Raw genomic sequence first — 27,981 nt, forward strand, 5'->3', positions numbered from 1 at the left:
CAATTGTAGGAAACACTTGATGGCAATTCTCAAACAGTCAGTATGTTTAAGGGACAAATACTGTTTCACATAGAAACAAGTTGGTTTGGATAGCTAACACCCCAAATAAATGAAATCGTCCTTTGAGAACTGCAGTTTCTATGGAGGTTATCTTTGTTTAATGTTAAATTTAGCTTGATGGTCTGAAATATTTAACTGTGCCAAAAAAATCTCAAAACAGAAGAAATCTGTAAGGAGACAATCCTTTTATAAAGCACTGTCTGTACATATAAATTCAAACACATATAGGCATTTAGTTTTGAAGCATGTGCTGTACCTTCAGGTTTTCCTCGTGTCTCCATGGCTGTCTGTACTGCCTTGAAACCTACTTGAGACACGGCTTTGATGACCCATTCTGTCCAAGTCCTCGAGAAAATGAGTTACCTAAGCAGAAAAGAAAAAAAAAAAACACTGCTGTTGGGTTATGGTTACACTTCCTGTGTTCTTTGCTTTTTTTTTTTTAACTCAATTTCCCCAGAGACATAAAACGGAATAATCTGCAGCTGTGAACTGAAATTGCTTTGTCTGTCATCTTGTGTTATTTTCACATCCTCTGAAAAAAGAGGGCGTGGCGGCACTCAATGTTCTCATGTACATGTTTTGTGTTGAGCTGATTATGATATCAAGGCTATTCTGATTAAATTACTTAATCAAATTAGACCGGTTTATCTGCACCTACAAATTACGCAGCTAGAGGCCAAGCACGGGTCTGATATGTTAGATTGAAGTCTGCTTTTATTGTTTTCTAATTGTGGAGCCCATTTTTGCATATTTAAGGGCAGTTAAGCTGCCCGAACACTGTGACTGAACACGCTGAATGCTTCCACATCCTCTGCTTTCTCAGAATAACTGCTCTATAGCTGATTCAGGACATTGTACAGTAAGTGTGTCCCAGAGCCACACACAATATGAGTTATCATGAACTGAAGAATGGGATATGTAATTGCTTAATTTCATGCATTAATGTAAAAGAGAAATTCATTTTAGAAGGAAGATTTACAGAATTGTATCGGCGAGTGATAACCATAACGCAGCCCACAGTTATTAAAATGATATCATAGCATGTACATGAGACGTCAAATTTTTATTCAGATGTTAAATGTTTGAAGGAACATTAGTTATTAGCAATTACCCAGCTTTAGCCTTAGGGGCTGTTCGAGATGGACTTCTGATATGATGTGATAGATTCATGCAGACCTCGGGAGGGTGAATATTGGCTGGTGTGCACAGAAATCCTTGATGTAATGCAAATTGTAAAATCATTCAGACACCCATGGACTGTGCTGGTAAGCTACATTTTTTTAAATCTCTCCTTATCTGCAGTCGCCCATTGTTAAGATGATTGTCCAACTATATGTGAACACTGCTTTTCTTCATGCGCTTACCCTTACGAATTAGATTATGGGCTGCTCCATTGACAGAAACTTTGCTTTAAGGTTAATATTAATGAACATATGTGTTCATTATTGCGGTCAAACATGCAGAGGAAATGAGGGTAGGAAAAATAAAGTCACAGTTACTCAATTACAAACTCCCTGAGCTAATTCTTTGTTGAAGGACTTGCTGTTTCAGTTTCAGCATGCTCTTTTCTTTCGTAAGAATTTATAAACGTCACAGATCTTCGCCGGTAGAGTGATTAATATCTGATCGCTCTCTAATGTGAAATTTCAACAAATCCTCCAGATCTTGACAGCATCTCCTGTCCACAACCCTCCTGAGGAGACCCCACAATTTTCCTGTCAGATTTAGCTGTGAACATTTCGAAGCATTCTGTTTGTGTATTCAGGTGTATTCTAAGTCAATTATTTGAAGATGTTTTTGATGCATAAAGCATTTTTATAACAACTGAAGGCAAGACTGTTACTTGATTGTGGAATAAAATGGCACTAGGCCTGGAAAATACAAAACGCCTCTCATTTAAAAATGTTTACATTTTTCCTGCAGACACCTGAAAGGTTTTTGGCGTCTAAATTGATAATTGAAATGATTCACAATTTCAAACACTTTTACAAAAACGTCATATTTCACATTGGGTATGATGTTTCTTCTTATGGAGTTGTGGTCCAGGGGTTTAAGGCCTGAGAGTTTTGTTTTAAAGGAAGTGATTCTATTTTTCAAATGTACATCTTATTCCAGACATATCAAATATAACAGGGACTGTGGTCATATGTAAAATACAAACAGTACAAGTTTTACAGCTTCTTCCATTATGTTATTGGCCTCTTAAACTTCCCTGACATGCTTACATCTCGTCTTTTCCTTATTTTTGAAAAACATCCAGTTTTTATTGTCTTTTTGCTGTATTTTTTTTTTTTTTACTCTTTGCTGCACCGTGGTGTATAAAATGTTATAAAATGGTCCTTGTCTTCTTCTCACACACCTTTAAACAATAAGACCATTTTAAACTTTTGACTCCGTACGCAAACTCCAACCTTAGCTAAAAGAAGTAAAGGTCATGAAAATCCATTTAGGACAGCTGATCTTTATTTTTGCTTAATCAAATTTACTTTAGTTGATGTGAGGCGTGAACCCAAGAGCAATGAATGTTAAAACTGAACCAAAAGCTACTTCAGTTAATTTAAGGACGGGACAGGATATATGTTGTGTTAAAACTATAAAACATTTGTAAATTATTTAGAATGTTCTAATTCCTTTAAGTTGCAGAAAAAGTGAGTTAGCTGTACTTGGCTCACAAAATCAAATGTTTGTTTTTTTTGTAATATTTCAACAAAGGCAGCTAAAAGTAAAGCATATGCCGTCTTTTTACCCGTTTACTTATTTATTAGAAAAAGAAATCTTACATCTTTAGATGTAAAATGGCCTTGAATGAAGCGGAAATGTTAATGAATTGATACAATTATCAGTTCACAGGCAGTTTTATATTCTAGACAATGCTACAATGTTGTTTCCTTTGGGAAATTAGGATAGTTACATGCTAGACAAAGACAAATATCATAGCAGTCCTCTTTATGATGATTCCAAATAAGTGAAATATATTTATTGTAACACATTGTTGCATATTTTTCCCATTTTTCAGTGGGATATGATCCCTCTAATTGCTTTTATTGTGTTAAACAAAATGTGAAACCAATAATGTTTGAGGCCTCTCTTTTTGGAAGTAGCTCAATAAATCATAATTTTTGGGCACACACACACACACACACACACACACACTGGCAACAATGGCTTTCATAGAGTGCAGATGTGGTTGAAGATCACCGAGAAGGCAAATTGCTGACACAAAAACGAGTAAGACATGACATCCAGTTGAGAAGTAGGAGAGATTCCTGGAGACTGTTGGTGTTTCCATTACATTCTGCTGAGCTTTCGTTTTCTATCGAAGGGTTCTTCAATTTGCATCTTGGTTCAGCACAATGGTCTCATGCTTAATTCCAAGAGAGTTTGAAAGCAAAGCCTCCCCCCATCTTATTGCCTCCAGTCAGCAGCAACGTACAAAAAAAAAAACTGCTTGGAAAGCATCTTTTGCAATAACTACCACAGCCATCGTCTTAGGAAGCGTTTCGACAGAGTTAGCGCCAAAGTCTGTGTGGTGTTGAGACAAAAAGAAAAACACTATATTAAATTCTTCTCATGCTGGGAAAGTTTTGTTGTTTCTGCAGATATTAGTCCACTTTCTAGATAGGCTGCCTATGTAATTACTCATAATCCCTTATAGAAGACCTTCAAGATGGTGTCATGGTCATCTACCGAGGACATTTACATGGCAAGAAGTTGTAATAAAAAAAAAAAGATTGCACTAGTTTTGGTTTCATTTCTTAACAATTTTCATTTATTTTATTTTAGCTTAAATTATATAGTATGTACTTCTGGTTTGTTTTGTTTTTGGCAAGAATGCATTATCAGTAGGGAGCCTCACTGATAATTTATCAATTTGTTGTGTGCACAGTGTTTGAGCACCTACGTAGCCTGAACAATAGAAAGTAATGGGGCCCAGTCAAGCCACAGCCTTAAATTGGCCCTGGAGCATCGGCGCTGACATTTACAGTACAAACAAACACAGGCTTTAGGGACGGCTTATCCGCCCTGCTTGAAATAGCTTCCTCAGTAGCAAACACTGCTACTATCTAAGGACGAAGCTTGAAACAGCCTACACATTTTAAATGGGGGTATTTATTGGTTATCAACTCTTTTTCCATGTCAATGTCAAACAACAGGTTAATGGCAGAAATTATAGCGTTGGTATTGTACTGAAGAAGTTTGTCACAGTCAAGAGTGGTTGTCTCAGCATGCCGTATTTATGTGGCCGTCTGTCAATCTAGCATTCGTCTATCTGTTTATCTAGCTGTCTAACTTTTTTATTATATATTTATCATGTGTTTTAGTGTTATCTACCACATATCTTTGAGCAGGTTTCGAATAGAAAGTCAAACTCCTAGAACAACAGTCAAACCAGCAAAAACGTCTTTAATCATCCTCCATATGATGCCCTCTGTAGTGTTGGGGAAAACCTTCCAACATTTCACAGTGCATCTATATCACCCAGTAACAAGTCTTGGAAATAAATATCTGACCAAGTCAGCCACAAGTTAGTTAGTTATTCTTTCACGTTGTCTCGCAAAAGTATTCACATCCCTTGGATTTATCCTAAAGTGTATCACAAGTTTAAACTTTACCATATTGTATTGTTTTTATAGACCAACATCAAGTAGAGCGTAATGCGAAGTAGAAAGAAAGGAGGAATATCCTCAAACAGGTTGTTTTTCAGGAGTACTCTGTATTTAGCTCCATCCATCTTCTCACTAACTCTGACAAGCGTCCTTGTCCTTCCTTTCGGATTTGTATTTGTAAAATATGTTGAAAATAATATAACACTTTTCTTTCGCTTCACAATTATGCCCTTCCTTGTTTTTGTCTGTCACATAAAATCCAATTGAAATAAACATCTGTTTGTGTTTATAACATGACAAAATGTGAACCCTTTTTGGGGATGTGCATACTCTTGCAAGGCACAATAAATGTTAATGTTGAAGAAATAGCAATGCTGTTGAATGCTGAATGTATTTTTCAAAAGGGTGAAAAAACAGGTCATGCTTATATAGCTCGATCTATATTGTGTTATACTCTTTACAGTAAAGTTACTTGTTTCTATTTAGTTTAAATGCATGCCGACGGCGTGTCTAAATAGCTTTGTCACGCAATATTGTCTTTTCTACTCATTTTAGTCCTTACTTTTACCCACCAAACATATTTTACTCAGCCATGCTACAGAAGTGAATGCATTCATTTTGCAGAGTCACACTTTTATCTAATTATACGGACATTTTTCCAAGATGTTTCTTTTCCCCTCCCAGGGCAGCAAGAGTCGGTGGCCACCTTTAAAGGCAACGAGTTCTTCAGCTACAACCTGTCCACGACTCCCATTCAGAGCAGTTTGGACGAGATCACGCTGTCCTTCCGGACCCTGCAAAGGAATGGCCTGCTGCTCCACACCGGGAAGTCAGCCGATTATGTTAACCTGTCACTGAGGAACGGAGCTGTGTGGCTGGTCATCAACCTGGGCTCTGGGGCCTTTGAAGCGCTGGTGGAGCCTGCCAGTGGAAAGTTCAATGACAATGTCTGGCATGATGTGCGAGTGACACGCAACCTCCGCCAGGTGTGTATGCAACTGTTACCTCAGCATTCAGAGCTTGGAATCAGGACTTGAATTTGAGGCACAGAAGCCTCAAATTCAAGTCTTGAGCGTTAGCCCAAGACTTTACTTTGGCTAATGCTCTAAAGATTCTGGAGTTTACTAAAAAAATTATTCAACACCTGCAAGCTGTAATGTAAATTGGCAAAGTAAGCTCCAGAGTTAGACAGAGATGTGCATATTCTCCTGTGAAAGGGAAAGTTCTGATTTATCGGGCATGGTGGCGGTGCAGGGCATAGAGCGCTGAACCCAAGTCCTCAGTCCTTGACGAGACCATCACAGGTTCGAGTCCCGGCTCTTGAACCTTTGCCGGATGTCTTCTGAGATGAAATTGTTGAGGATTTGGTTGGACTTTTCCCTTAAGGGTTTGATACTTTGACTTGAGACATAGGACTTAAGACTTGACATGAGCTTAAAATGGAGGGTTTATAACTTGAAAAGCTGATATTTAACTTTGATTCGGAAGCAATTTGAGACTGTGACTTGGAAAAAAGAAAAAAAAAACATCTGAGACTTTAATTGGACTTAAAACAAAAGAGTTAGGTGTATTTTGACCTCTGAAACTTAACTTGATGATACACATTAATTTTGCTCCCCATTTTACTTTGTGACTAGTAGGTGAGGTGTATTTTGATCATTATTTTATAATTTATAATGAAATATATTGTCTTTTCATACTACACTTTCAATATTTTTTTTTACCTCAAAGTCAATACAAACAAGCATAATAAAAAGAAAACAGCATCTCTCCATTCTAGGGGCTTACGCAAATGACTGACCTATAGTGATAATAATGTTTATTATACTGCAGTAGTAATGGTTTTCCAGGAGTCTGCTCATTTTGCTACGTCTATCGTCTCTCAGATTGCCATATTTTTGTGTGCTTCAGTTTCACAAAGCGCTATGAACTTGTTTTGGTATCTGCAGGCTCTGATGCAACACTGCAGCAGGATAAGTAAGTTAGACAAAAGTAGGATGGGCTTATTTAATGAATATAGCGACTATGTGTGTCCGGCATTGTTTTCCTGCATTGTTCTGCAGCCAAGTATTACTCAGCCTGAAATCTTCTATATCGGAAATAATCTGGACAATGTGCTTATCTCCCAAATGTATTTAATACTTTTTCTGTTCCCTTTAGTGCAATTGTTTTTCAAACCCACCAAATTTAAATTATTATAATGTAATGCACACTACTTGCTTGCAGTGAGAACTGTGCAAATAACTAGCCTTTTTTTCATCATGATACATGTCTATGCAAAACAGTAAATGGCAATAAAGGAACAAATATTTAAATACAGTGTCAATACTTTTTTCCAGACATTTTATCTAATAACAGCAGCAATAATATATTAATAATTTTTATCATAATTATCTGTTTTATATTCATGTTTTCTATAACTTGGATTATCTACAACCTAAAACAGGGACTAATGGCTAAACCTACAGATTCATCCATCTGAGTTTGGGCTCTGTTTATATTCAGGTTTTTCTACCAATTAATTTTATCAGACAAAACATTATCAGACATTTTAAACTGTCCTCAGCCTCACAGTTAGCATCAGTAACAGCTAAGAGATTTCAAACGCTCTACATAAAATCAGAAAGTTTTATTTGGTTTATGGGTTTATGTTTTGAAAAAAGGCAATGTAAGCTAAGTGGCTATTTTTTATTCATACAAACATTTTTTTTTTCACATAAAAATCACATACAGTTAAATCCACATATTTTATCTATTAGAGTCCACTTGGGATTTTTTTTTTTTTTTTACATAGAACATAATTTCATATAATTTCCAGTATTGTTGTAAATTGTACTAACTGTCTGTATACTTGTCTACATTGATTTAGCTCATGTCTGACAGTCAACTTTACTCATAGTTTTCAGGCGGCGCTTGACCTTTTCATTTCTGACTTAAAGGACTCAAAATTCATTGCAGTGTATCCATTTAAAAATGTGTTAGAAAAAAAAGCCCTTCTTTGTTAGTCAAGAGCAGAAGGCTAAATCAATTCGGTCCTTTTTTTTTATTTATTTAATTTATCTTAAACTCTAACTGTAAATTGTGTCACTCACTGACATTCTCTCTTCACTTAATATTTACTATAATGAATTTGCTTAAGACCTGCAGCAGATCTTACTGCGTAACTCCTCACACCACCCAAAGAAAGTAAAGGCCACATTTTCTGCCAGAAAAAGTCCAAGCTACATTAATGCCCTTAAATTTTTTGAGCATGCTATCTTCTTTGGCAATGGTGTTAATTGGGCCCTTGCAGCGCGGGGCAATTCTGTTACAGTTGATAACATTGCTGGAGACTGCAATAAAAAAATAAAAATAAGCCCAACACATTTGAATAATCCATACCCAACATAGCTGGTGATGAAATACAGTATTTTAAACATGGTTTTGTTTTTAAAAAAAGTCAAATTTCTGCTTGCTGCAGTGACTGAATTTATGGCACTTATGGATGAAATCCATATGTGAAGTACTGTCTATGAGATGCAAAAAAAAAAAAAAAAAAAAAATCTCCACGTAGTCTAACATGATGCATTTCTGAAAACAACAACAGAGCATCTACTCTCCTGGTGGTTTGTGTGCATAAATTATATAAGATTAACTCAGCTAAACATAATATATTCAATACACTCATAGCAATCTTTGTGAATGCCAGTTGTTTTTAACACAGCCAAATCTATTTTGTATCTAACCGTCTCATCATCACCACTTTGCTCTGAACCCGTCATACAAAACCTGTGTGTGTTGCATCCTCCTCCACATCCATTTCCTTACCCTGGCTTCCAGAGGAGCGGCAATCCAATGTTAGCCACGTCACTTATGCTTTCAGGCATGCATTTGATCCCTGTGTAAATTGCTTTCCCTTCAGATAAGTTACCTCACTGACATGTAGATAGGGGGAACTGTTACTCCCGAGAGATTGTGGGTGGAAGCATTTTATTAGATCTGGTGGTGCTTTTGAGGCTAGAATTTCTCCTATTACTTTCTTTACCGTTTTTTTCCTGATTGGCAGTGTGTTTCAGTCATGGGCGAGCAGGGCTTGGTTCATCCTTAACCTTATTTTTTTTCTGTTTGGGTGCAACTCTGCTCACTCCACAGAGCATACCCAATGAAATTCTCCATGAGAGGTCAGTTTCAAGTTGTTGCCACCCAAATGCTGAAGCGTAGCCATGGCTGTGTGTCTTAAATTAATCATGACCCAGTTCTACATGTCTCTCTGAATGCATTGATCCCACATCCCAGATATTCAGGCCAGTTCAGGTACTATCTGTGTGCTACACATGGTGTAATTTCATGCCACACAGTGGTCATGCCGGGTTATCATTATCAAGAGAAAAGGAGAGCAGCATCAATCAGTTTGTAGCCATGAAAGCTTGTTTTTCTACAGGTTCCTAATGTTACGTGTCATCAATCTGAAGCCTTTTCATTGTCTGCTGTCCAAGCCAATGACTTTCCGAAGACTTAGATGGACACAAATCAATATTGGATCTTGAATGAAGAATGACTTTTGTCCGATAGAGGTTAAAGCTGAGCATCCCGTCCCAGGTCGTCCTTTTGTCTATTGTCTTGTTTTCACATGACAGACACAAGCACTGAATAAATTTAGGTAAAATGTTAACCCCCTAGTGATCAGGTGTTATTTTTACAGTTTATTCAGAACCATTTCTACATTTACTATTTACAAATGTTGGCACTACTAATAAAGATTTGCTAAAGAATTGAGTCTTTTTTTTTTGCAGGAGCATGATCTTATGCTGAAAATTAACAAAAAAAAATCCAACCTATAATTTGAGTACACTTAATTTGATAAACAAGTTTTTCAGACAATTCAATATGAGAGCACTTAAACTTTGTTTTATTTTTTTTTACCATTCCTCTATGCACAATTTAACTACAGTAACTAAAGCTCGGTTTTCCCTCTCATGTCGTCTTCAGATCATCCAGCAGGTTTTCTGCAGCATTTAGTTCTTAAAGAGTGAGAATGGGGTGCCATGTCTGTGTGGATTTGACCATATGTTGTGGATCATTATCCATCTGAAAGACCCACCAATGACACATTTTCGCTTCACTAGCAGAGGCCAACAGATTGTTTTTTAAATCTCCTGGTATTTCAAAGAGTTGATGCTCTCTAACAAGGTCCCCAGAAACAGGCCAACAATATCATGGATCTCACCTCCTGTGTGGTTTGCACAAGTTCGTCTTTTGTCTCACATCAAATCTACTAGAAGTGCTTGTTGTCAAAAAAGTCTAATCTTATTGCAAACTCCATGTTTACATCTGAGATGGTAGGACTGAAAATGCCTACCATGTGGAACAGTATTAAAATAAATATCACCAGTGCAAAAAATATATGAAATATAACAATAATTCCTGTTTTAACAGGTGCTGTTGTAAATAACATTCTTGTAGTGTGTATATGAAATATTTAGAGAAAAGGGAAATAAATCAGTCTTTAGGGCATCGAAATCTCAGTAAATTATGTACAACTAATCCAGTTTATTCGCACCTTTACCTCTTTGGCACAATTCACTGGTCTGATTTTACCACACATTTCCTGCGTGACATTTTCCCACTCAAAATTCATGAAATTATGTTGAATAACCTCAACCATTAGCAAAAAGCAAAAAAAAAAAAAAAAAAAAAAAAAGAGAGATTTCACAAGATTGTTACAGTGGACATTTCTATTTTTCACCTGGCGCAAATTTTACAAAAGAAAATTACGTTTGGTTAAAAATTCAGACAAAGAAATAGAAATTGTTTTGACATATTACTCTTAAGTGGGAGCTTTTACATCAGTGCAAGATTCTGTCTTAAGTGTAGGCTTATTGTCATGGCAACAAGCACATCGCTTTTACCTCCACAGCCCCGTTCAGCCGTTTCGTTTCCTTCTCTAGGTAGTGATGAAACTGATATGGAAATTATCTTGTCTTGTTTATGACGAAGCGCAGGTACCGCGGCTTCCTGGTATCTTTCATCTCAAATTAATTGAGCAAACTGTGGCATTCTGATCACTTTGGAGCTGAAGGAAAATTTATGGTGCATTGACTCCGCCGCCATCCGGCTCACATATCAGAAACGGGGATCAGCTGAGATTAGTGAACTCTTTAAAGCTGTTCTTGTAATTGCCTCCAAGAGCCAACATTAAGGCGAGCTCAACCAGAATCAAGAAATGAGGCGTGAAATAATTAGGCCGGTTCTTTCTGTTTCGGCTCATTTTTGTAGGTGACGATCTTAGTGGACGGGATCCTCACCACCACCGGCTACACCCAGGAGGACTACACCATGCTGGGCTCTGATGATCTCTTCTACATCGGGGGGAGCCTGAACACAGCCGACCTGCCTGGCTCCCCGGTCAGCAACAACTTCATGGGCTGTCTGAAGGATGTGAGTACTACTTGACCCCTCGCTGTGGCCTGCAAATATTATCTGAACCCCCCCTGATAGCAACGCCCCACCCTGGAGCAGAGTGTATTGAAAAAGCTGCTCTTGTGTTTGTACTGATGCCGCTGCTGTAGGGTGTGTGAAGGAGAAGCTTTCGGCTGAGAGGCAGCACTGTGCGCTTATGGATTCCTCTGGGAAACCCTTTGAGAATGTTGAACTGATGTACATGAGAAACAATGCTATCTCATGTTCGGTCCCGACACACAGGACCAAACTCACTGCTCATCACTACTTCCACAGTTTTTTTTCTGAAGCATTTTCACTCCAGCCTGCACTTGTCACATTGATTATCTAGAAGATCAAGCCGTGCACTTTGCATGAGAAGTAGCATACAGTGCTGCTGCCCTCCTACACATTTCTTTTGTTTTCACTCCCTTTGGCACATCATCAAACTGAATGTAATATTAGACAAATATAATCTGAGTAAGTACAAGCTGCATTTTTCAATTTAATTATTTTTGTCCAAACTAACCTGGTCATATGTGAAAAAGTGTTTGCCCATTAAAGGCTGCCATCAAGAGTTAACTAGCAGGGACATGTCTGTGAATGAATTTTAGCTCATTCCTCTTTGCAGAAAGGTTTTCACTCATCACCATAGGAGGATGCCATAAGCAGCGTATTTGAAGTCATTTTAATTGGATGTAATTTTTTATTTCATTATTTTATTAAAGTTTTGAGTCTTTTACATGTATACTTGTTGGCAGGCTTTGTATCATTGCCATATTGCAAGACCCAAAATGTACTTAATTTTAAGCTCAGAAACTGATTGCTGGATCTTCTCCTGCACAATTTCCTGGTAGATGGCATAATTCAAGGACCCATCAATTATGGTAAATCATGCAGGTCCTGCAAAGCAGCCCAAGACAACCACCACCGTGACTGTGCTTGTGATGTTCTTTATCTGAAATGATTGAGGAAGGATTTATGCAGGATGTAAACAGACTCACTACTCATGAAAAGTTCCTTGTTTCTCTCATTATTCCACTGAATAATATATTAAAAGTCTTAGGAATCATCAAGTTGGTTTTTGGGCAAATGTTACCCTAGCCTTTGTGTTATTTTCACCTTGGGACTCTACCTGGATGCCAGTTTGCTCAGTTTCTTTTGTGTTGTTAAACCAGGAACCCTGATCTTAACTGAGGAAAGTGAGGCATGCAGGCTAAAGTTGTTCTGCGTCTCTTTTGTGGCCTCCTGCATGTGGAATACTTACACTCCTGTTTTGTAATGTGGACATTTTGGTGTCAAAATAATATAATGATAATAAATAATTTTGAGGCCACTCCTCAGAAGGTTCCCCAGTGTTCTATATTTTCATTTAATAATTCTCACTGTAGTTCAGTGAAATACCAAAGACTTAAAAAATGCCTTGTAACTCTTTGAAGAAATGGGTATCTTTGTCTGATCTTAAAATGTGCTTAAAATTTGAAACGTGGATCTTGGAAGGTGTGTGTATGAAAATGAACATCCCGAAATCACATCAACAGCTGGACTTCAGTCCGACCATGTTGGGCGCTTTTGGGTAACGCAAGAGATACATTAGTTTAAATAATCAATAGTAGAAAAGTGATTTAAATAGTCCACATTATTTAGACTAAAACAGACAGCAAGATTGTTATCAAAGTATCCTTGTAGATGCAATATCCGAAGCAGATGTTACAAATAAGGTTCTAACCTTATTGTCTTTTAATTCTACTAAAATAAAAGACAGGTTTATAACTATTGATATTTAAAGGACTGTGACATGTATTGGCAGGTATATTGTCTAACAAGGGCATCTGAAAGGAAAGCACCTAAAAGATAAAACCTGGTGTTTTTCGTGTAACCTAGAAAAAGCAGCAAATGTTGGTTTCCTAAAAGAAACTTAACAGACTGCCTTATTCTTTAGGAAACAATGACGAGCTGTGACCATCGTTTTATTAGGGTCAATGCCCAACTACAAATAAGCTGACTTCTCTCAGCCTTCAACGTCATAGATAAATGAATTATTTCATTATATAAATTGCTGTTAAACTCTGCTCCCAATCCCTATTAAATCCTGCTGCAGGGGATGCATCAGAGAGTGCACCAGGAATAGAACAGACACATCATTCAGACATAGGATACATAAAATGCACAAGGCAAATAGAGTGGAAATAACCTGATTAGGCTACATGCAGTAACAGCAGTGGCAGGTTGGAAGGAAGTTTAACCAGCTGCTGCTTCATTATGCATGAAAGCAAACGCTTGGCAGTTATTTTTCTGTAACTTCTTAGGGTTTATGTAGCCTGCCAAATTGTGCAATCATGAAATCTTGTATCATATAAGAAGACATGTCTGTAATGGGGTAGTGGAAACGTTGAAATAAAAAAAAAGGTGTGTATGAAATCTTTTGGCACGTGAATATGATATCTGTTTTAGTTGGATGGTACAGTAACTGAGTATTTTAATAGCTAACGACTGCACTTTCAGGAGGCCAGATAGAGAAAATGCATTCTCTAAACAAGGACTCAAAAAAGTAAGAAAAACCCATGAAATTATGCTAACCTTTTCAATGTATTTACACAGATTTGAACTTCTTAGAAACTGTAATAAAAAGGGTTCCATTTAAGTAAATAAGTGGTAAATAACAGTGTTAGCACAAGTTAAATTTCTAAAGGTGTCATATACAGGATCATTCACAATTATTGAAAAGCCAGGCGGCCCACCAGGCTTGTAATACTTTTGGGGGTGTGGGGGGAACTAATCATAGCTCACACAGAAGACAAAACTGTCTTTAATGTTTCTGTTCAACAAAACTTTGTTAAAGGACGTTCTTCAGACAAAGTCACTGGTTCTTATTCCGGCCACTTAGCAGTTCTGCAAAGAAATGAATAAGTCAATAAAAAGTGCGTCATTCTTCAAATTAAACGTTCCTGGAAACTCTACAAGTCATTCTTATATTTGAACAGTTGGAGAAACTTTAACTGCTTTTGTTATAACATAATGGTGTATATAAGGACTGAGATACTAAAGTGGGAGGGATTTGTGATGATGGCAAAGAGTCAGGAAGATGTGAGTTAAATGTAATCAATATCATCATTGAAGTTCAAGTTTTTCTGATATGATGAAGCCAACACTTGCAGCCCACACAACAAAACACAACCATTTTATTCAAACAAACATTTCCAGACTAGTAATACCCACACGCCAATAACCTTTTGTTCTGTTTGCCCAATTAAATATTCAAAGATTGTCCTGATGGGGTCTTTTGCATCTTCTAAATAGATTGTGAGCATCATAACTTGTGGAGTTGCTTCTGTAACCACAGCATCAACCATTTTCTCATCATAATTGATAATTGCAGTAGTGGCCAGGACTCATAAAGTTATTTTCAGCCTCAACAGTTTGCATGTACACGCTTTAATCTGCAATATGATCTGGTTAATAAAATGCAAAGACAGAAACTAGAGTTTGATCATTTCAATTAGGTTAGTTTACAAATGTTCTTCACATTCACGGTTCCACAACACATTAGACTTTAATGACTAGATAATCACCTCACTCTTGGGTGCTGTTCATTGACCTGAAAAGCACCGATGAAAGAACTTTAAATAAATAGTGGAAGGCTGCAGATTGAAGCCAAATGTGAAAGCAGAAATGTGTTTGCTTTTAAGGAAGGACAGATAATCAGCCCTTTTTTGTTGTAAAATTCCAACTTAGACATTTTAATTAGGTCACTGTTTATCATCTTGAGCATGTTTGTACTTGACCTAAGTATTGCTGCTTTTAACGCTGAACAAACATGTTTGCTTCCTGAGAAGGATCAACACCTTTTGTATAGATTCCTTTTCTCAGATCTATTCTCGGCTGCTGAACATGCTGCTCCTGACCGAAGTTCGGGACACGCCATACGAGTTTCACTGTCTTCACAAAATTTTGAAAAAAATAGGTGTTCACGCCAACACACTGTTTTTTTTATTTTAAGACTGATAGATTGAGGATCACATACTTATCGACTGGACCTGGTCAGGGTTCACAGACTTCAGGATTTACGAAGCCAACTAAAGTCAGCTGAGCCCATAAAATTCACAGCAAGGACTAAGAATTGAAGGAGCAGTTTGAAGTTTGTATTATCCTCAGTGCTGATTTGTGGTTATGATCGTATTGTTGCATCCGGAACGGTATGAACAAACTAAAACGTGTTTGTTTGACTTCGACTGAGGTCGGCGGGTTCTCCTCAGACATGTGCAGGCTCCAGTTTTCACCCCATCTCACACTAAGATTTTCATTCTGACTCACCCTGCCAACTGTCCACAACTTGTGCAGCCTGGCGCCAATTTGCCTGACTGGGAATTGGGGGTAAATTTGGGCAAAAACTTCATGCCGTATGACCCGAGCTTAATGTGTCTATCACAGAAGATTTTTGGTCTAATTTGCAAGGCAATTCTATTTTTTTTTTTTTTTTTTAGTATTTAGACCCTCATGAGATCATTAGCATCTTGAAAGAAAGTTATTAACCCTCTTGGTCATCATGTAAGTCATCTGAAACTCGTGTAACACACTGCTTTTAAACAGATGGCAATGCTGCTCTGCTTATGTCTGGCGTCTTATAAATGTTTTTACCTTTAAGAACAAAATTCTGACGGCTTTCAGAAACAAAAACAGTCTGAGACAACAGATGAGATCATCTCTTTGAAGCAAATCAAAGAGATGACATTCAAGTAAATATAAAGCGAATATGTGGATTTAAATCATTGATGCAAAGAGTCTACATCTACACATCATGGTACAATACAGAAATGCTCCTCAGGTATAAACCTGCAAAACTCGGATAAGAATTGCTCCTTTGAGAACATTAAAGTCCACATTTTGGACAGAGGAAAAGGAAAGACTTATAAAAAGGTGACATCTTGAATCTACAGCATTTTAAATTGAAAGAGAGGAATTGTGGCCTAAAGTATCCACTAGTAATGTATGGTAGTGATTTGTAGTATGTAGTATGTAGTGATTTGCACTGTTTCAAAGCTTGTTTCAGTGATTTGTTAGTCAAGTTAGTGTGTCAAACACACAACTAACCTCAGAGCAAACCTGAACATTTAATGGCTTTTGTGAACAGACTTGTTACTTCCAAACTGAGAAGAAGATAAGAAACAGTCTTTAGGTGACAACAGAGGAAACCTTTCACCTGAGGTGTTTAATCTGTTTAAAATGAATTCAGGTTTGTTTCCCTTCTTGGTACAGTCAATTATGAGCAGATGTGAACGTAGAAATCACTCTTTTGTGCAGACCAAAACAAGAGACCAAAATGGAAAAAAGTGGTCTTGGTACAGTTCTAAACAAACTTTGAAGCAGATAATCTGTATATGATCCAAACACAATATAGTAAAGCTGTATGCTGGATTCTTGTTCCAAACACCTTCCCATACCCAGATTTACACTGCATTGTGGGACGCATTAGAGTAAACTAAGTAATAACCTATATTCTTTTCAAAAAGCATAAAGGTCTAACCATCTTGCAACCTGTCTTCTCTAAATCCTTTGTTTTACTTCTCAGATAGTCTTTTCCTGAAATAGCAACCAGAATGTAATACATTTCAAATCTCAGTGTTTATTGCTAACATCTGATTCCTGTATTTACATTTTCTACTTTGGCCTTTGACACAATAAGCAGTCAGAACATGTTTGCGTGATTTGTAGTGACGGATTTTGGTTTGCTTGGAGTTTTGAAAAGAAACCAACCAACTGGGAAAAGTTAAAGTTAACAAACTCATCAGCTAATTTGGACTACAATAAACAAACTATATGAAAATACCCGTAACTGAAATACTGGGAAGAAGAGTAGGAAAAAACAATAGCTAAACAAAGAAGTACTGAGACAGGGGTACTTTCTATGGGACACTCAAACTTTCTAGTCATGATAGCTCTGTCAGTGGCTTAATCCAGGAAAATTACGCAGTGAAACATTGAAGCATCGAGTCTGGAGTACTTTCTATGGTAGAGAGAGGCATTGGGAACACAAACATTTAATGGCAGCAATAGAGCTAATAATAGCAAAATCTAAAAGAACACAATGTTGAACATAGAAACATTGAATTAGGAGTACTTTAAATGGAGAGCAGAAGCAGGGCCTCAGTCACAAAGCTAAAAACAAGGCAGTAATAACAAACAGCACATAAATGCAGCATTTTTTTCATGTTAGGATGCTATTTTCCATTTTCTAGCTGACTTTATTCACATACATGTATATTTACAGCCAACTAAATCCAAATGGATTGTATAATTGGTATAATTTCTTATTAAAGTATGTAAGATGGACATTTTTAAAGCACATCTGTAGAAAGGCTTTCAGTTCAGTGTTTACATAATTACTTTGCCATCTGCATGCAGCGAAATGAAAACGAGATGTTATTTATGGACAGGTTATTGTTCCAGCATCACTGCCAATGCTCCAACCTCCGCTCTGTGGGCGGTGTGGCTGTTGGTGGTGTTTAGACCTACTACTGCTGTGGATAATCACACAGATGTACTGTAGGCATGCAGCGGGAGCAATATGGCAGGCAGGAGAGAGATAGTCATGAAGATGGGCTGACATATCTCAGAAATCCTAAATTGTGGGAGTTGTGGGAGAAGCGGAGGTGATGAAATGGGATCAGCTCTCCAGACAGTCCCGCCGCCTGGCGCAGAGACATGTCTGTCCGGGCCAAAGGTCCCGAGGTCGGTGATAAACGAGAGGAGCAGAGTGGACGTAGTTCAGACAAGATATTAATCTTAATCCACGAGGAGAGAGAAAAACCTGCAGCGAGGAAAATATTTATTGTGTAAGCACCACATCTATTTAAGGAGTCTTATTTCACTGACTCTAGAGAGTATGCGCCATGACTAATCTCTCCAGACGTTGCACAATAACAGATGTGAATGGAGCTCGGCAGGCCATCGGGATCATCAGGTGTGAGGAAAATAATGGCGACTTTCACATGAAGGTCACAACTACAGCGACAAACAAGGAAAGGCAGGTTTATCTTTGAAGTTGAGAGTTTGCTGCGCGCACCCGAGGGATATTCCACACTACTTCATTAGGTTCCTGTATTTTACCACTTCAAAGATGGGACCCAATTTAGTCATGAAGACAGTTGTTAGCAGCAGAGAGGGTCATTTTCAAAGTGATGTTACTCTTCACAGCTTGAGCAGTAATGACACAACGGCTTTGTCGGATGACTCTAAAGGAGCTTTATTCTTGTGTTTTGGGATACTCTATAATCCAACTAACACACAGTAAGCATCTGAATCTGTGAAATAGGATTCCACTCACTGTATTGTCCTTTGGCTTATATAATAGTTCTGCAGAGGTCATAGCGCCTCTTTTTCGTGGCCATCTGTGCCTTCTAACACGCTGTTTCCTCTTTGTAAAAATGGCCGTCTTGACTGGATTCCCCTTTTAGAGTTTGCCCGTTTCATTCATTTCTCAACGGTCAGTTTCAGCATCTGATTTCACCGTCTAATTAGTCACACCGAGGCAGTGTAAAGTGTGATATTGGCTTACACAGGCTCCAGGCTCTGCTGTTAGTCCTGTGTGCAGTGTGGTGTGTCACCTCAGGCGGCGGCTGGTGGTAGAGTGAGGTGGCAGATAACAGTGGGGCGACTTACAACTGATACAAAATGAGACAAGGGTTGCTGTGTCTTGTGAATATTGATGAAGCCAGAGCGAAAGCCAAAAATAACACAGTAACATAAAGAAACCCACAGGCATTCTTTCAATGTACGCTTCGACTTCTGGTATCGGATCAAGGTTGATTGATTTAGATTGTTTTGTATTATAGTCAGTCAAAAATGACCTTGTAAAAAAATATTCGCTCCCCAGAGTGCCCCTTTTTACATTTAGTCTCGTTGCAAACATAAAATTTCGTGGGATTTTATGCAACAAACCGCATTATTGTGAAGGGGAAGGACAAGAGTACATTGTTATTTTTTTTAACAAATAAAAACTTGAAACAAATTTCCATCCTTGCCACAGTTCCTCCTTTGGATCTGGACTTTGATTGGGCCATTTTGATTCTTGATCTGAATCTCTCCACTCCAAAACTATCCTGCAGCTTTGTATTTTGAAAAATAAATTTGATATACTCCTTTAAGCTGCTGTTTACTCTTTATTTCAGTAGTTTTATGTCATATTTAACATTAGCTTTGTATTAGTTCTGTTATTTTTCTACTGGCAGGTTGCAGGTTCGAATCTGTGCTTTGCAGGTATTTGTCTGTGATATTTGTCCTCTCTACACCTACATGGCTTTTCTGTTGGTACTCCAGGCTTCTCCCACAGTACAAAATCACATTAGGTTGACTGATTCAAAAAAAATTGACATAATGAGCCAGAATGAGTGTGCATCGCGGTTTTGTGTATCTCATTGTTGGCCCTGTGTTGTATTGGCGTCCTGTCTCAAGTGTTGCCCACAGACAGCCAGTATAGGTTCCAGCTTCCCACAAGCTTAAACCAAGAAGGACCAAGAAGGTGTGAATACATAGAGGAATCTATTCTCCGACCTTCATCTGATTTGAGATAGTTTGTGCTTGTGCGCCTGAATTATTTACATTTTATAGACTGTTTTTTCTGTTTTTTCTTTTTAGATTTGATTCCTATGTCTTTGAGTAGCTGAGGCCAATTAACAAACACCTAAGGACTCTCACTGAAAGGTGTTAAATCATTGTGAAAATCAGCAAATTTCTTTTGCCGACAAATTCGTTTGCTTAATTATCTCCTTTAAATTTGTACGATGTGCCCTTTCAGAAAATACTCATCAAAAGACAGCTTCTTATCTTGCCATGTATGTTGCCGTATCTGAAAATGGGTTTTACATAATGTCCACAGATACAAAAAAATTTTTTTAAAAATCACTATGTCCCGTTGCATAGACAGCGTTATATGTTTGGAAACGAGACGAAAAGTAAAAGGAGACGATAATAGAAAAGGAAAAGTAATATAGTCCTTTTGCTGTAACATCATGTACACTTTAAACCTTTCATCGCAATACTGACAGACTATATTAAAGGGCCCAGAATACACATGCATAATGCGACTAAATTTTTCCACATTTTGAAAAAATATCAGTGGCTGCCTGGCTTAGCTGGAGATCATGTTTCATGTACAACAGTATCAAATGTGTAGGAAGGTGATGCTGAATGTTATTTACTTAAAGCAGCATGTCTCTTCAACCCATGGAAACACAAAGCCTATGTGCAATAGTGTGACGGGGTTTAACAGAACAATAGTTTAAAGCAGGAGTCCCTGGACTCAGACTTCAAGACCATTTATGTATTTAAAAAGGGAACATGTAAGCATTCTTTTTATTGCTAAATGTCTCTTATTTGGCCAGAAAATGTATATACACCATATTGCCAAATTTGCCAGCTCATTCAATCAGATCATTACATTCAGGACTTCCAGTTACCTCAATGGCCACAGGTACATAAAATCTTGTACCTTGCCATGCAGACAGAAGGAAATAGTTGTGAAAAGATGGGTCACCCTAGAGAAGTGACCCACCTGTGCAAGTAGTCCAGTTGTGAACATTTATAAGTAGTTTTTATTCAACAGTCGACTGCTTCACTAAAGTGGAAGTTATAGGGATCAACAGCAACTCAGCCACAAAGTGGTTGGCCACATTAAATCATTGAGTGGGGTGAGCAGGCGCTGAGGTGCACAGTGCATAGAGGTCACCAAGTTTCTGCAATAGCTGCAGACCTCCAATAGAAATGAAAGAAGTTTGGCTGCATTTAAGCCTTACATCACCAAGTACAATTCAAAACATTTAGTGCAGAGGCGTAAAGCACATGGCAACAGTGAAGAAGTTTTCTCTGAAGTGACAAAATGTTTGGTAACTCAGTTGACCAATCTGGGTTAAGCATTGCCAGGAGAACACTTGCCTGACTTCATTGTCAAATGTAACGTTTAATGCAGACAGGATAATGGGGTGGGCTATTTTTAAGGAGTTGAGACTTTGGATCTAGAGAAAAGAACTCTTAATTATTCCAAATACCAATATATTTTTGGTAATATTATGCTCTAGACCATTTGGGGTCCATTTAATCCCCCATTCCTGTTTCAAGGAAAGCATAACATTTGGTGTAGAAGTACTTCAGACCTCCTGGTAGAAGTAGAGTGTAGACTGTGAGCCAGGTCGTCTTGTCCAACACCAGTGTTTGACCCCTTTAGTTTCTGAGTGACCAGAAACTAAACAGCTTGATAAACCTTGGGAGAACCTTCCTAGATGTGTTGATGGGCTGACATCTTAGTAACACCTGGATTAAGAATCAAAGGCAGATAAAAAAATAATACTCAGATACAGCTCTGGAAAAAATGAAGAGTCCACTGCACTGAACCTCACTCAAAACCTCCTGGTTATTCCACCAAATACTGATTTTTTAACTCTTCCCGAGTTAAAACTTTAGTATTGTTGTTTCTAAATGAATATGAACTTGATTTCATTATTTGAGGTCTGAAAGCTCTGCATCTCTTTTGTTATTTTGACCATTTCTCATTTTCTTGTAATAAATACAAAATCTTTTCTTGGATTTTCAGCAACATGTTGTTACTAGTTCACAGAATAAAAGAAAAATGTTCATTTTACTCAAACATATACCTATAAAACGTAAAATCAGAGATCATTTTAAATGGCCTCTTAATTTTTTTCCAGAGCTGTATATAAAGTGTATCTCGTGTTGCAAAGAATGATGTAACATTTTGCAAGCTGAAAATTAACTAGCGTTGGAAGCTGTGTAATTTTTTCTGTGAAGTGAAAAAGTTTAATTCTTCTCTCAGTGTAGAAAATGAGATATTTAAATTTATTTAAAATAAAATAGTCCAGTAAGAAAATTTCTGTACTTACTTTTGTTACAATTTACTGTCAGTAGTATGAAAGTTAACATTGCAGAAATTATGCATTTTGTTTCAAGACCATGCAACAAAACAATTATTCAGATTTTAGGTCATTTGGATGTGACCTTTGACACAGAGTATGATTTTAACAGCTCATGCTTTCCTCAGAGGTCTATCTAAGTGCTGTAGCTCTATGTAATAAATCATCTGGTGTATCAGAGCCGGCCCTCACTTGTAATGTCTGATTTCACAAAACAGTATCGCAACAACCCAATGTGAGAGAAGATGGTTGGAAAATAGCTGTCTGCTGTGTCTATGTTTAACATGTTGTCTGTGGATTTGGTTGAATGCATAACATTTTGTTTTTGCCGTTTTGAAATCTTGTTTTTCTAATTTTCTTCTTCTGCATCTGTGACATCAATTTTGTCTGAACTGATGTTTTTCAGTTAGACACTTAAAACACATATTTTCGGTCACTCCGGATATTGATTTTTTTTTTTTTTTTTTTTTTTTGTGACTGTGACAGCCTGATTGTTTGTTTGTTTTTTTTTTATCTGCTCTGGCATAAACCAACTCAACCATATTTCTTCAAAATGTACACATTTCATCAACATCCCAGTGTAAATCAATTTTTCCAGTTTCAGAGTCCTTGCAGCTCTGCTTTGATCCTGTTTGATAGCAGTGTGTGGTGCAGCACTTTCTAGGTGATAAAAACAGGCAAATTAATACATGATGCAAGGTCTCATTGGGAAGAAAAAATAATGTCTGGTTTCACAAATAATTTTTAAAGCTTTCAGCTGATGAGTTTAATAAATCGTACAATCTGTTCAGTGCTCCTCTGTGCTCCTCTGTCAATGCACTGACACACAAACCATCTCAGCGAGGGTAAATGTGTGATTTATTTTTTTTTTTTAGATTACTGCACTAAGTGGTCATAATTCCATCTAATGAAAATTTGCCTGTTTATTTGAGCTCAGGGATCACTCAACACGCTGTCTGCTGTGTACCCTCGTAAATGCTGCTGTGCCATATTGATTCCTGGATTTATTGATGAGCAGTATTCAAGCTCGATGCCAAATCTCACCCCCCCCTCTCCTGGCTGTCATCTCACTACGACATCTCTCTCATTTATTAGGTGGTCTACAGGAATAATGAGTTCAGACTGGAACTGTCACGGCTGGCCGAGCAGCGGGACCCCAAGATCAGTATCCATGGCGACCTGATATTCAGCTGTGAAAACGTGGAAGCTCTGGAGCCGGTCACCTTCGACACGCCGTCTGCCTACCTGACATTGCCCAGGTGGAACACAAAGAAGACCGGCGCCATATCTTTCGACTTCCGCACCACAGAGCCCAGCGGCCTGCTGCTGTTCAGCCACGGCAGCCAGCAGGGAGAGCTGCCCGACAGGAAGCCCCGCGCAGACTTCTTCGCCATAGAGCTGCTGGAGGGATTTCTCTACCTGGCCATGGACATGGGCTCCGGCAGCATCAAGATTAAAGCCAGCAACAAGAGGCTGGACGACGGCGAGTGGTGGCATGTGGACTTCCAGAGAAAGGGGCGCAATGGTGAGACAATGTCATGCATTTGTGAAGGCGAGGGGTGGAGTTGGGGAGCCTTCTGTCTGCTTCTGTGTCTCCAATTTTAGCTGTTGAGCATAAAGGCCTCCAAGCTGTGAAATTGCCATATGCCAGCATGGATACGGTGACATCCGCACGTTCCTGCTGCTTTTTATTCACTGCAGTGAAACAGGCGCACATATTAGGTTTTAATTATGATGATATTTTTGGGATGGTGTAATCTCGAAGTGACATTTTGAAATTTGTGTTAACCTATTTCACAAGTGGCCAATTACAGTTACCTAGTTCAAATGAAACAGTTAAATGGCTGCTGTATTTGAGTAATGAAAATGTCTTATTAGCAGAATCCAAATGAGACGCACTGATCTTTTCATTTTTATTCCTGCTATGCATAAGTGAGAATTTCCCATAATGGTTGAAGATTTAAAAAAAAAACAAACACAGTTTTCATTATAGTTTTGTCGAGGTTCTTATATTTTAGACCAACACAAATTACCACATGGTTTTCAAAAGATGTTCTTTCCTTTTGAAAACTATTGAAAGCAAAGGATCATGGCATGCATTTGTCTTCATTTCCTCTAAGTCAATATTTTGTAGAACCGTCTTTCACTGAAGTTACATCTTCTGATCTTTTGGGAATTGATTCTTTCAGCTTGGCGCGTGCAAATTCTGTGCAGAATCACTAAGGCTCATTCAGACTGCATGGAGAGCAAGTTCTGCCACAAATTCACAAATGGGTTGAGGTCTTGATTTGACTTGGCTTGGTTATTCTACTGCATGAATATGAACAGCCTGTTGTAGCTGTGGCTGTAGGTTTTGGGAAGTTTTCTGCTAGAAAATTCAATTTTAATCTCAACTCTTTTTCAGTCTAACATTTTTTTTCTTTTATTAACAGATTGCCCCAAATGAGCTATGGATCTCTGCAGCTCCTCCAGTGTTACCATAAGCTTCTTGGCTGCTGCTTTTTATTGTTACTGAGTTAAAATCATAAACAGAGTTTAATAATTTAATAATTTGGTGACTTCTAACATTCTGCCAATGCTGAATTTCACTGAGGAAAAACAAAGTAATTTGTAAAAATTAAATAAATAAAACCATGTCCTTTTCTTTTCACTTCACAACTATCTGGACCTTAGTGTTGATCAATTACATGGAAACAATTTAATTACATACATTTTTAAAATAAGACAAAGCTCAAGAGCAATGAATACGTTTATGAGCAAAATGTGGATATCTAATTTGAACTTTTATTCAAATTTTAAGCTCTTAAACTCTGGTAGAGCAATGTCTTCATGTGGATCCTTCAAAATTAGCGAGTTGGTTCCCATTACCGCAGCCTTATACTTTGTTTATGCATATCACTCAGCACAACCCACACACAGCTGCTGTTTCCCTTTTTCTTTTCCAAAGCAACAAAACCCTTCTACGAGTTCAAATTGATTCAGTGTTAATGTCCACCCCACAGGCTTCATCTCGGTGAACAGCCAGAGCATCCCCTTCACCGCCAATGAGGGCAGCGAGATCCTTGACCTGGATGGAGACATGTACCTGGGAGGTTTACCTGAAGATCGACAAGCCCTCATTCTGCCCCCTGAGGTGTGGACGGCCTCCCTCGGCCTCGGCTTCGTGGGCTGCGTGAGGGACCTGTTCATCGATGGCCAGAGCCGCAACCTGTGGAGGCTGGCCGAGGTGCAGAGCGCCGCGGGTGTCAGCAGTTTCTGCACCAGGGAGACTCATCTGAGGTGCTCCAGAGACACGTGCGCCAATGGCGGACACTGCAGAGAGGGCTGGAACCGGCATGTTTGCGACTGCGGCGGCACGGGCTACGTGGGCCCCAGCTGTGAGAAGGGTAAGAGTCTCTGGAAGGGATGATGGTGGCGGTCCGTGGAGGGGACAAGTGATTTTAAAATGCTGCAGGGATGCTTTTAGCACACTTTGGGTTGTATTTTATTTATTAGGCGAGGTGTAAAAAGTGACTGCACAGACAGGAATAATGTAGATACAGAGAAAATTTATCATCTGACCTAATATCCCAGGCCTCCACAGAAATTTAATTTGTGGTTGCAAGTGGGATCATTCTTTAGATTCTCATATGTATTTAAATGAGTTCCATGATCTCACCTCCAAATATTGCTTTATGTCTCGAAAGCAGTTTGGTGAAAATTACAGCACAATGGAAAAACAATATGTTTTATTTAAGGCCTTCTGAAGTAAATAGCAGTATTTCCCCACAGTCGAGTAGTTCATTAATGAATTGTCCGTGTTGTGCGGGTCCGTGTGTGTGTGTGTGTGTGTGTGTGTGTGTTGTGCGTTTCATTAGGGATGCACTGGTGCTTGGGCAGAGTCATTCGCCCTGAATCACTTTGCATTATCCATGCAGATGGTTTTCTCACGGAGAGGCCAAATTACGCAGATCCATTGGCAGCTAATAATATGACGGATGTATGAAAATCCCTCCTGTATTGCACTGGGATGGAAATAAATCCTTCGGAAATTTAATTGCCGCTGCATTTCTCACCCCCTGCCTTCATCTGCTCCAGGCTTTTTCTGCCATCTGGTGCGGCTGAAGAAAACTGCAATCTAAAACTATATCATTCTGTCCCCAAGATTGTCTCAACAGGGGGTTCAGGTTTTCTTTCATAAATGCTCTTTATTTTTTATTTTTTTATATATTTATTGATTTCAGTGTCCATTAAGATGCCCTTGTTCCCATTTTGCGCAGAGGCCACAGCAGTGAGCTATGATGGCAGCATGTATCTGAAGGTGGTGCTGCCGAGGACGCTGCACACAGAGGCCGAGGACGTGTCCCTGCGGTTCATGTCCCAGAGGGCCTTTGGTTTGCTGATGGCCACCACATCTCAGCAGTCAGCGGACACCCTACGCGTGGAGCTGGACGGAGGCAGAGTCAAACTCACTGTCAACCTGGGTAAAGCTGCTGCAGCAAATTTAAGCAGATCATTCCACCTGACCTATTAGGACGTGTCACCTAGACAAATGAAATTTGTTTAGTTAGACTTTCTTCCATTCACATCTTCATGCACAATAACCACAGTTGTCTAAAAGGATAAACACATCCCCTGTGTGTCTGTTGGAGCTTGAAATCGTTTTAATGTTGAATTTGACCAGAAATCTAAACCACTGAAGCAGAAAACTCTTGCTATGATCATTCACACCTAACAATAAAAGTCTTAGTTTGAAACTCTTGACCCATAAGTCGTTTTTAGTGACTTATGGGTTAAGTCACTAAATATCTTAACCCATAAAAAGGCACAGCCATACGGAGTAAGTATTGTTTTTTTACTGCATGAATTTATTTAAATAATAATAAAAAAAAAGGGTTTTTTTGCTGGAAAAGGGATATTCAGTAGAGTTGGTCATTTGAATATATTTAATGCAAATAATAAATGTAGGTATGCAGATTAACAAAATCGTGCATAACTGGGTATAATCTGCACCCCTAGATGGTGCTTCTAATATAACTTTGTGTAGAATATGCTTCAGCAGGCATTAGTGGTGTACAAACAGTACCTTCCTCTGTGATATCCAACAGGTAATCATGATTAAGTATCCTGCCATAGACATCAGCCTCTTATTTGAAAATAGAGCTTTTTACAGTACACTATCACAGTGGATGAGAGTGAGACAGACAGACAGACACACAGACAGACAGAGCTATTGTTGGTATTTATACAGTCTTGGAGTGATTTTGGTAGGCCAGTCTGCAATTGTCTTATGATTTCTCCATTTCGGATAATGACTCATTGTGTTTTGCCGTAGTCCCAAAGTCTTAGACTTGAATGTCTTTAGATTGGAGCGTGATGTGTTACTTTTTACGATCTACTTTGTCTCCTTGATGTTGATTCGATTCCTTGATTCGACAGTTCAAACAGTAATCAGGGATGGGTGTGAAAACTTATTGAGAATGGTTTAAGTATAGTCAATTTATGGTTTAACATTTGCATATAATTTTGAAAAAATTTATTCTGCAACCCCACAAAATATATAATTGTCCTTGCTGATTTTGAGCACAAAATGAGCACAGTAACAATATGACAGGATGTTGGGGCCAGAGTTAGTATGCACATTCTTGTAGTCAATTCACTTCATTTAAAATCACCCTGACCCTCTGTGTATTGTCCTAATTTCATTACGAGAGTCATTGTTATATATATATATATAAAAAGAAAGTACAGGGAGTGGCTTTGACATTTGCTAAAAATCAGTGTTTCCATGGCAGCCTGGTCAAATTAAGCAGTGCAGATCAGTTATTCAGATTTTCTCGGAGGTGGAAAAGCAAATCAATTACCCTCGTGTGTGTTTATGGAAATACTGTGGACATTTTAACCTTTATTGAAAAGGTTTTGGCACAGAAAGACAATCGGAGAGATTGCCATCTGGAACCATTTAAGCTTCAGTCATGTGGTAGGCAATATTATAT

At 38.3% G+C, this 27,981-nt stretch overlaps 1 protein-coding gene across 1 annotated transcript in view; it reads left to right on the forward strand.

Moving 5' to 3' along the window:
• The window catches only part of LOC106921480 (neurexin-2-like), a 39,183-nt gene extending 12,425 nt beyond the window's left edge, over positions 1-26,758 (forward strand). Inside the window, exons 4-8 of the mRNA XM_088012596.1 lie at positions 5,352-5,653; positions 10,923-11,084; positions 23,102-23,531; positions 25,009-25,392; positions 26,266-26,758. Coding sequence (XP_087868722.1) covers positions 5,352-5,653; positions 10,923-11,084; positions 23,102-23,531; positions 25,009-25,392; positions 26,266-26,519 — 1,532 coding nt within the window. The 3' untranslated portion in view covers positions 26,520-26,758. The remainder of the gene's footprint in view (positions 1-5,351; positions 5,654-10,922; positions 11,085-23,101; positions 23,532-25,008; positions 25,393-26,265) is intronic.
• The last annotated feature ends 1,223 nt before the right edge of the window (positions 26,759-27,981 follow it).

This window comes from Poecilia mexicana, unplaced genomic scaffold (genome assembly GCF_051168715.1).
Source record: "Poecilia mexicana isolate PSO_F unplaced genomic scaffold, ASM5116871v1 scaffold_14, whole genome shotgun sequence".
NCBI classification, from domain to species: domain Eukaryota; kingdom Metazoa; phylum Chordata; class Actinopteri; order Cyprinodontiformes; family Poeciliidae; genus Poecilia; species Poecilia mexicana.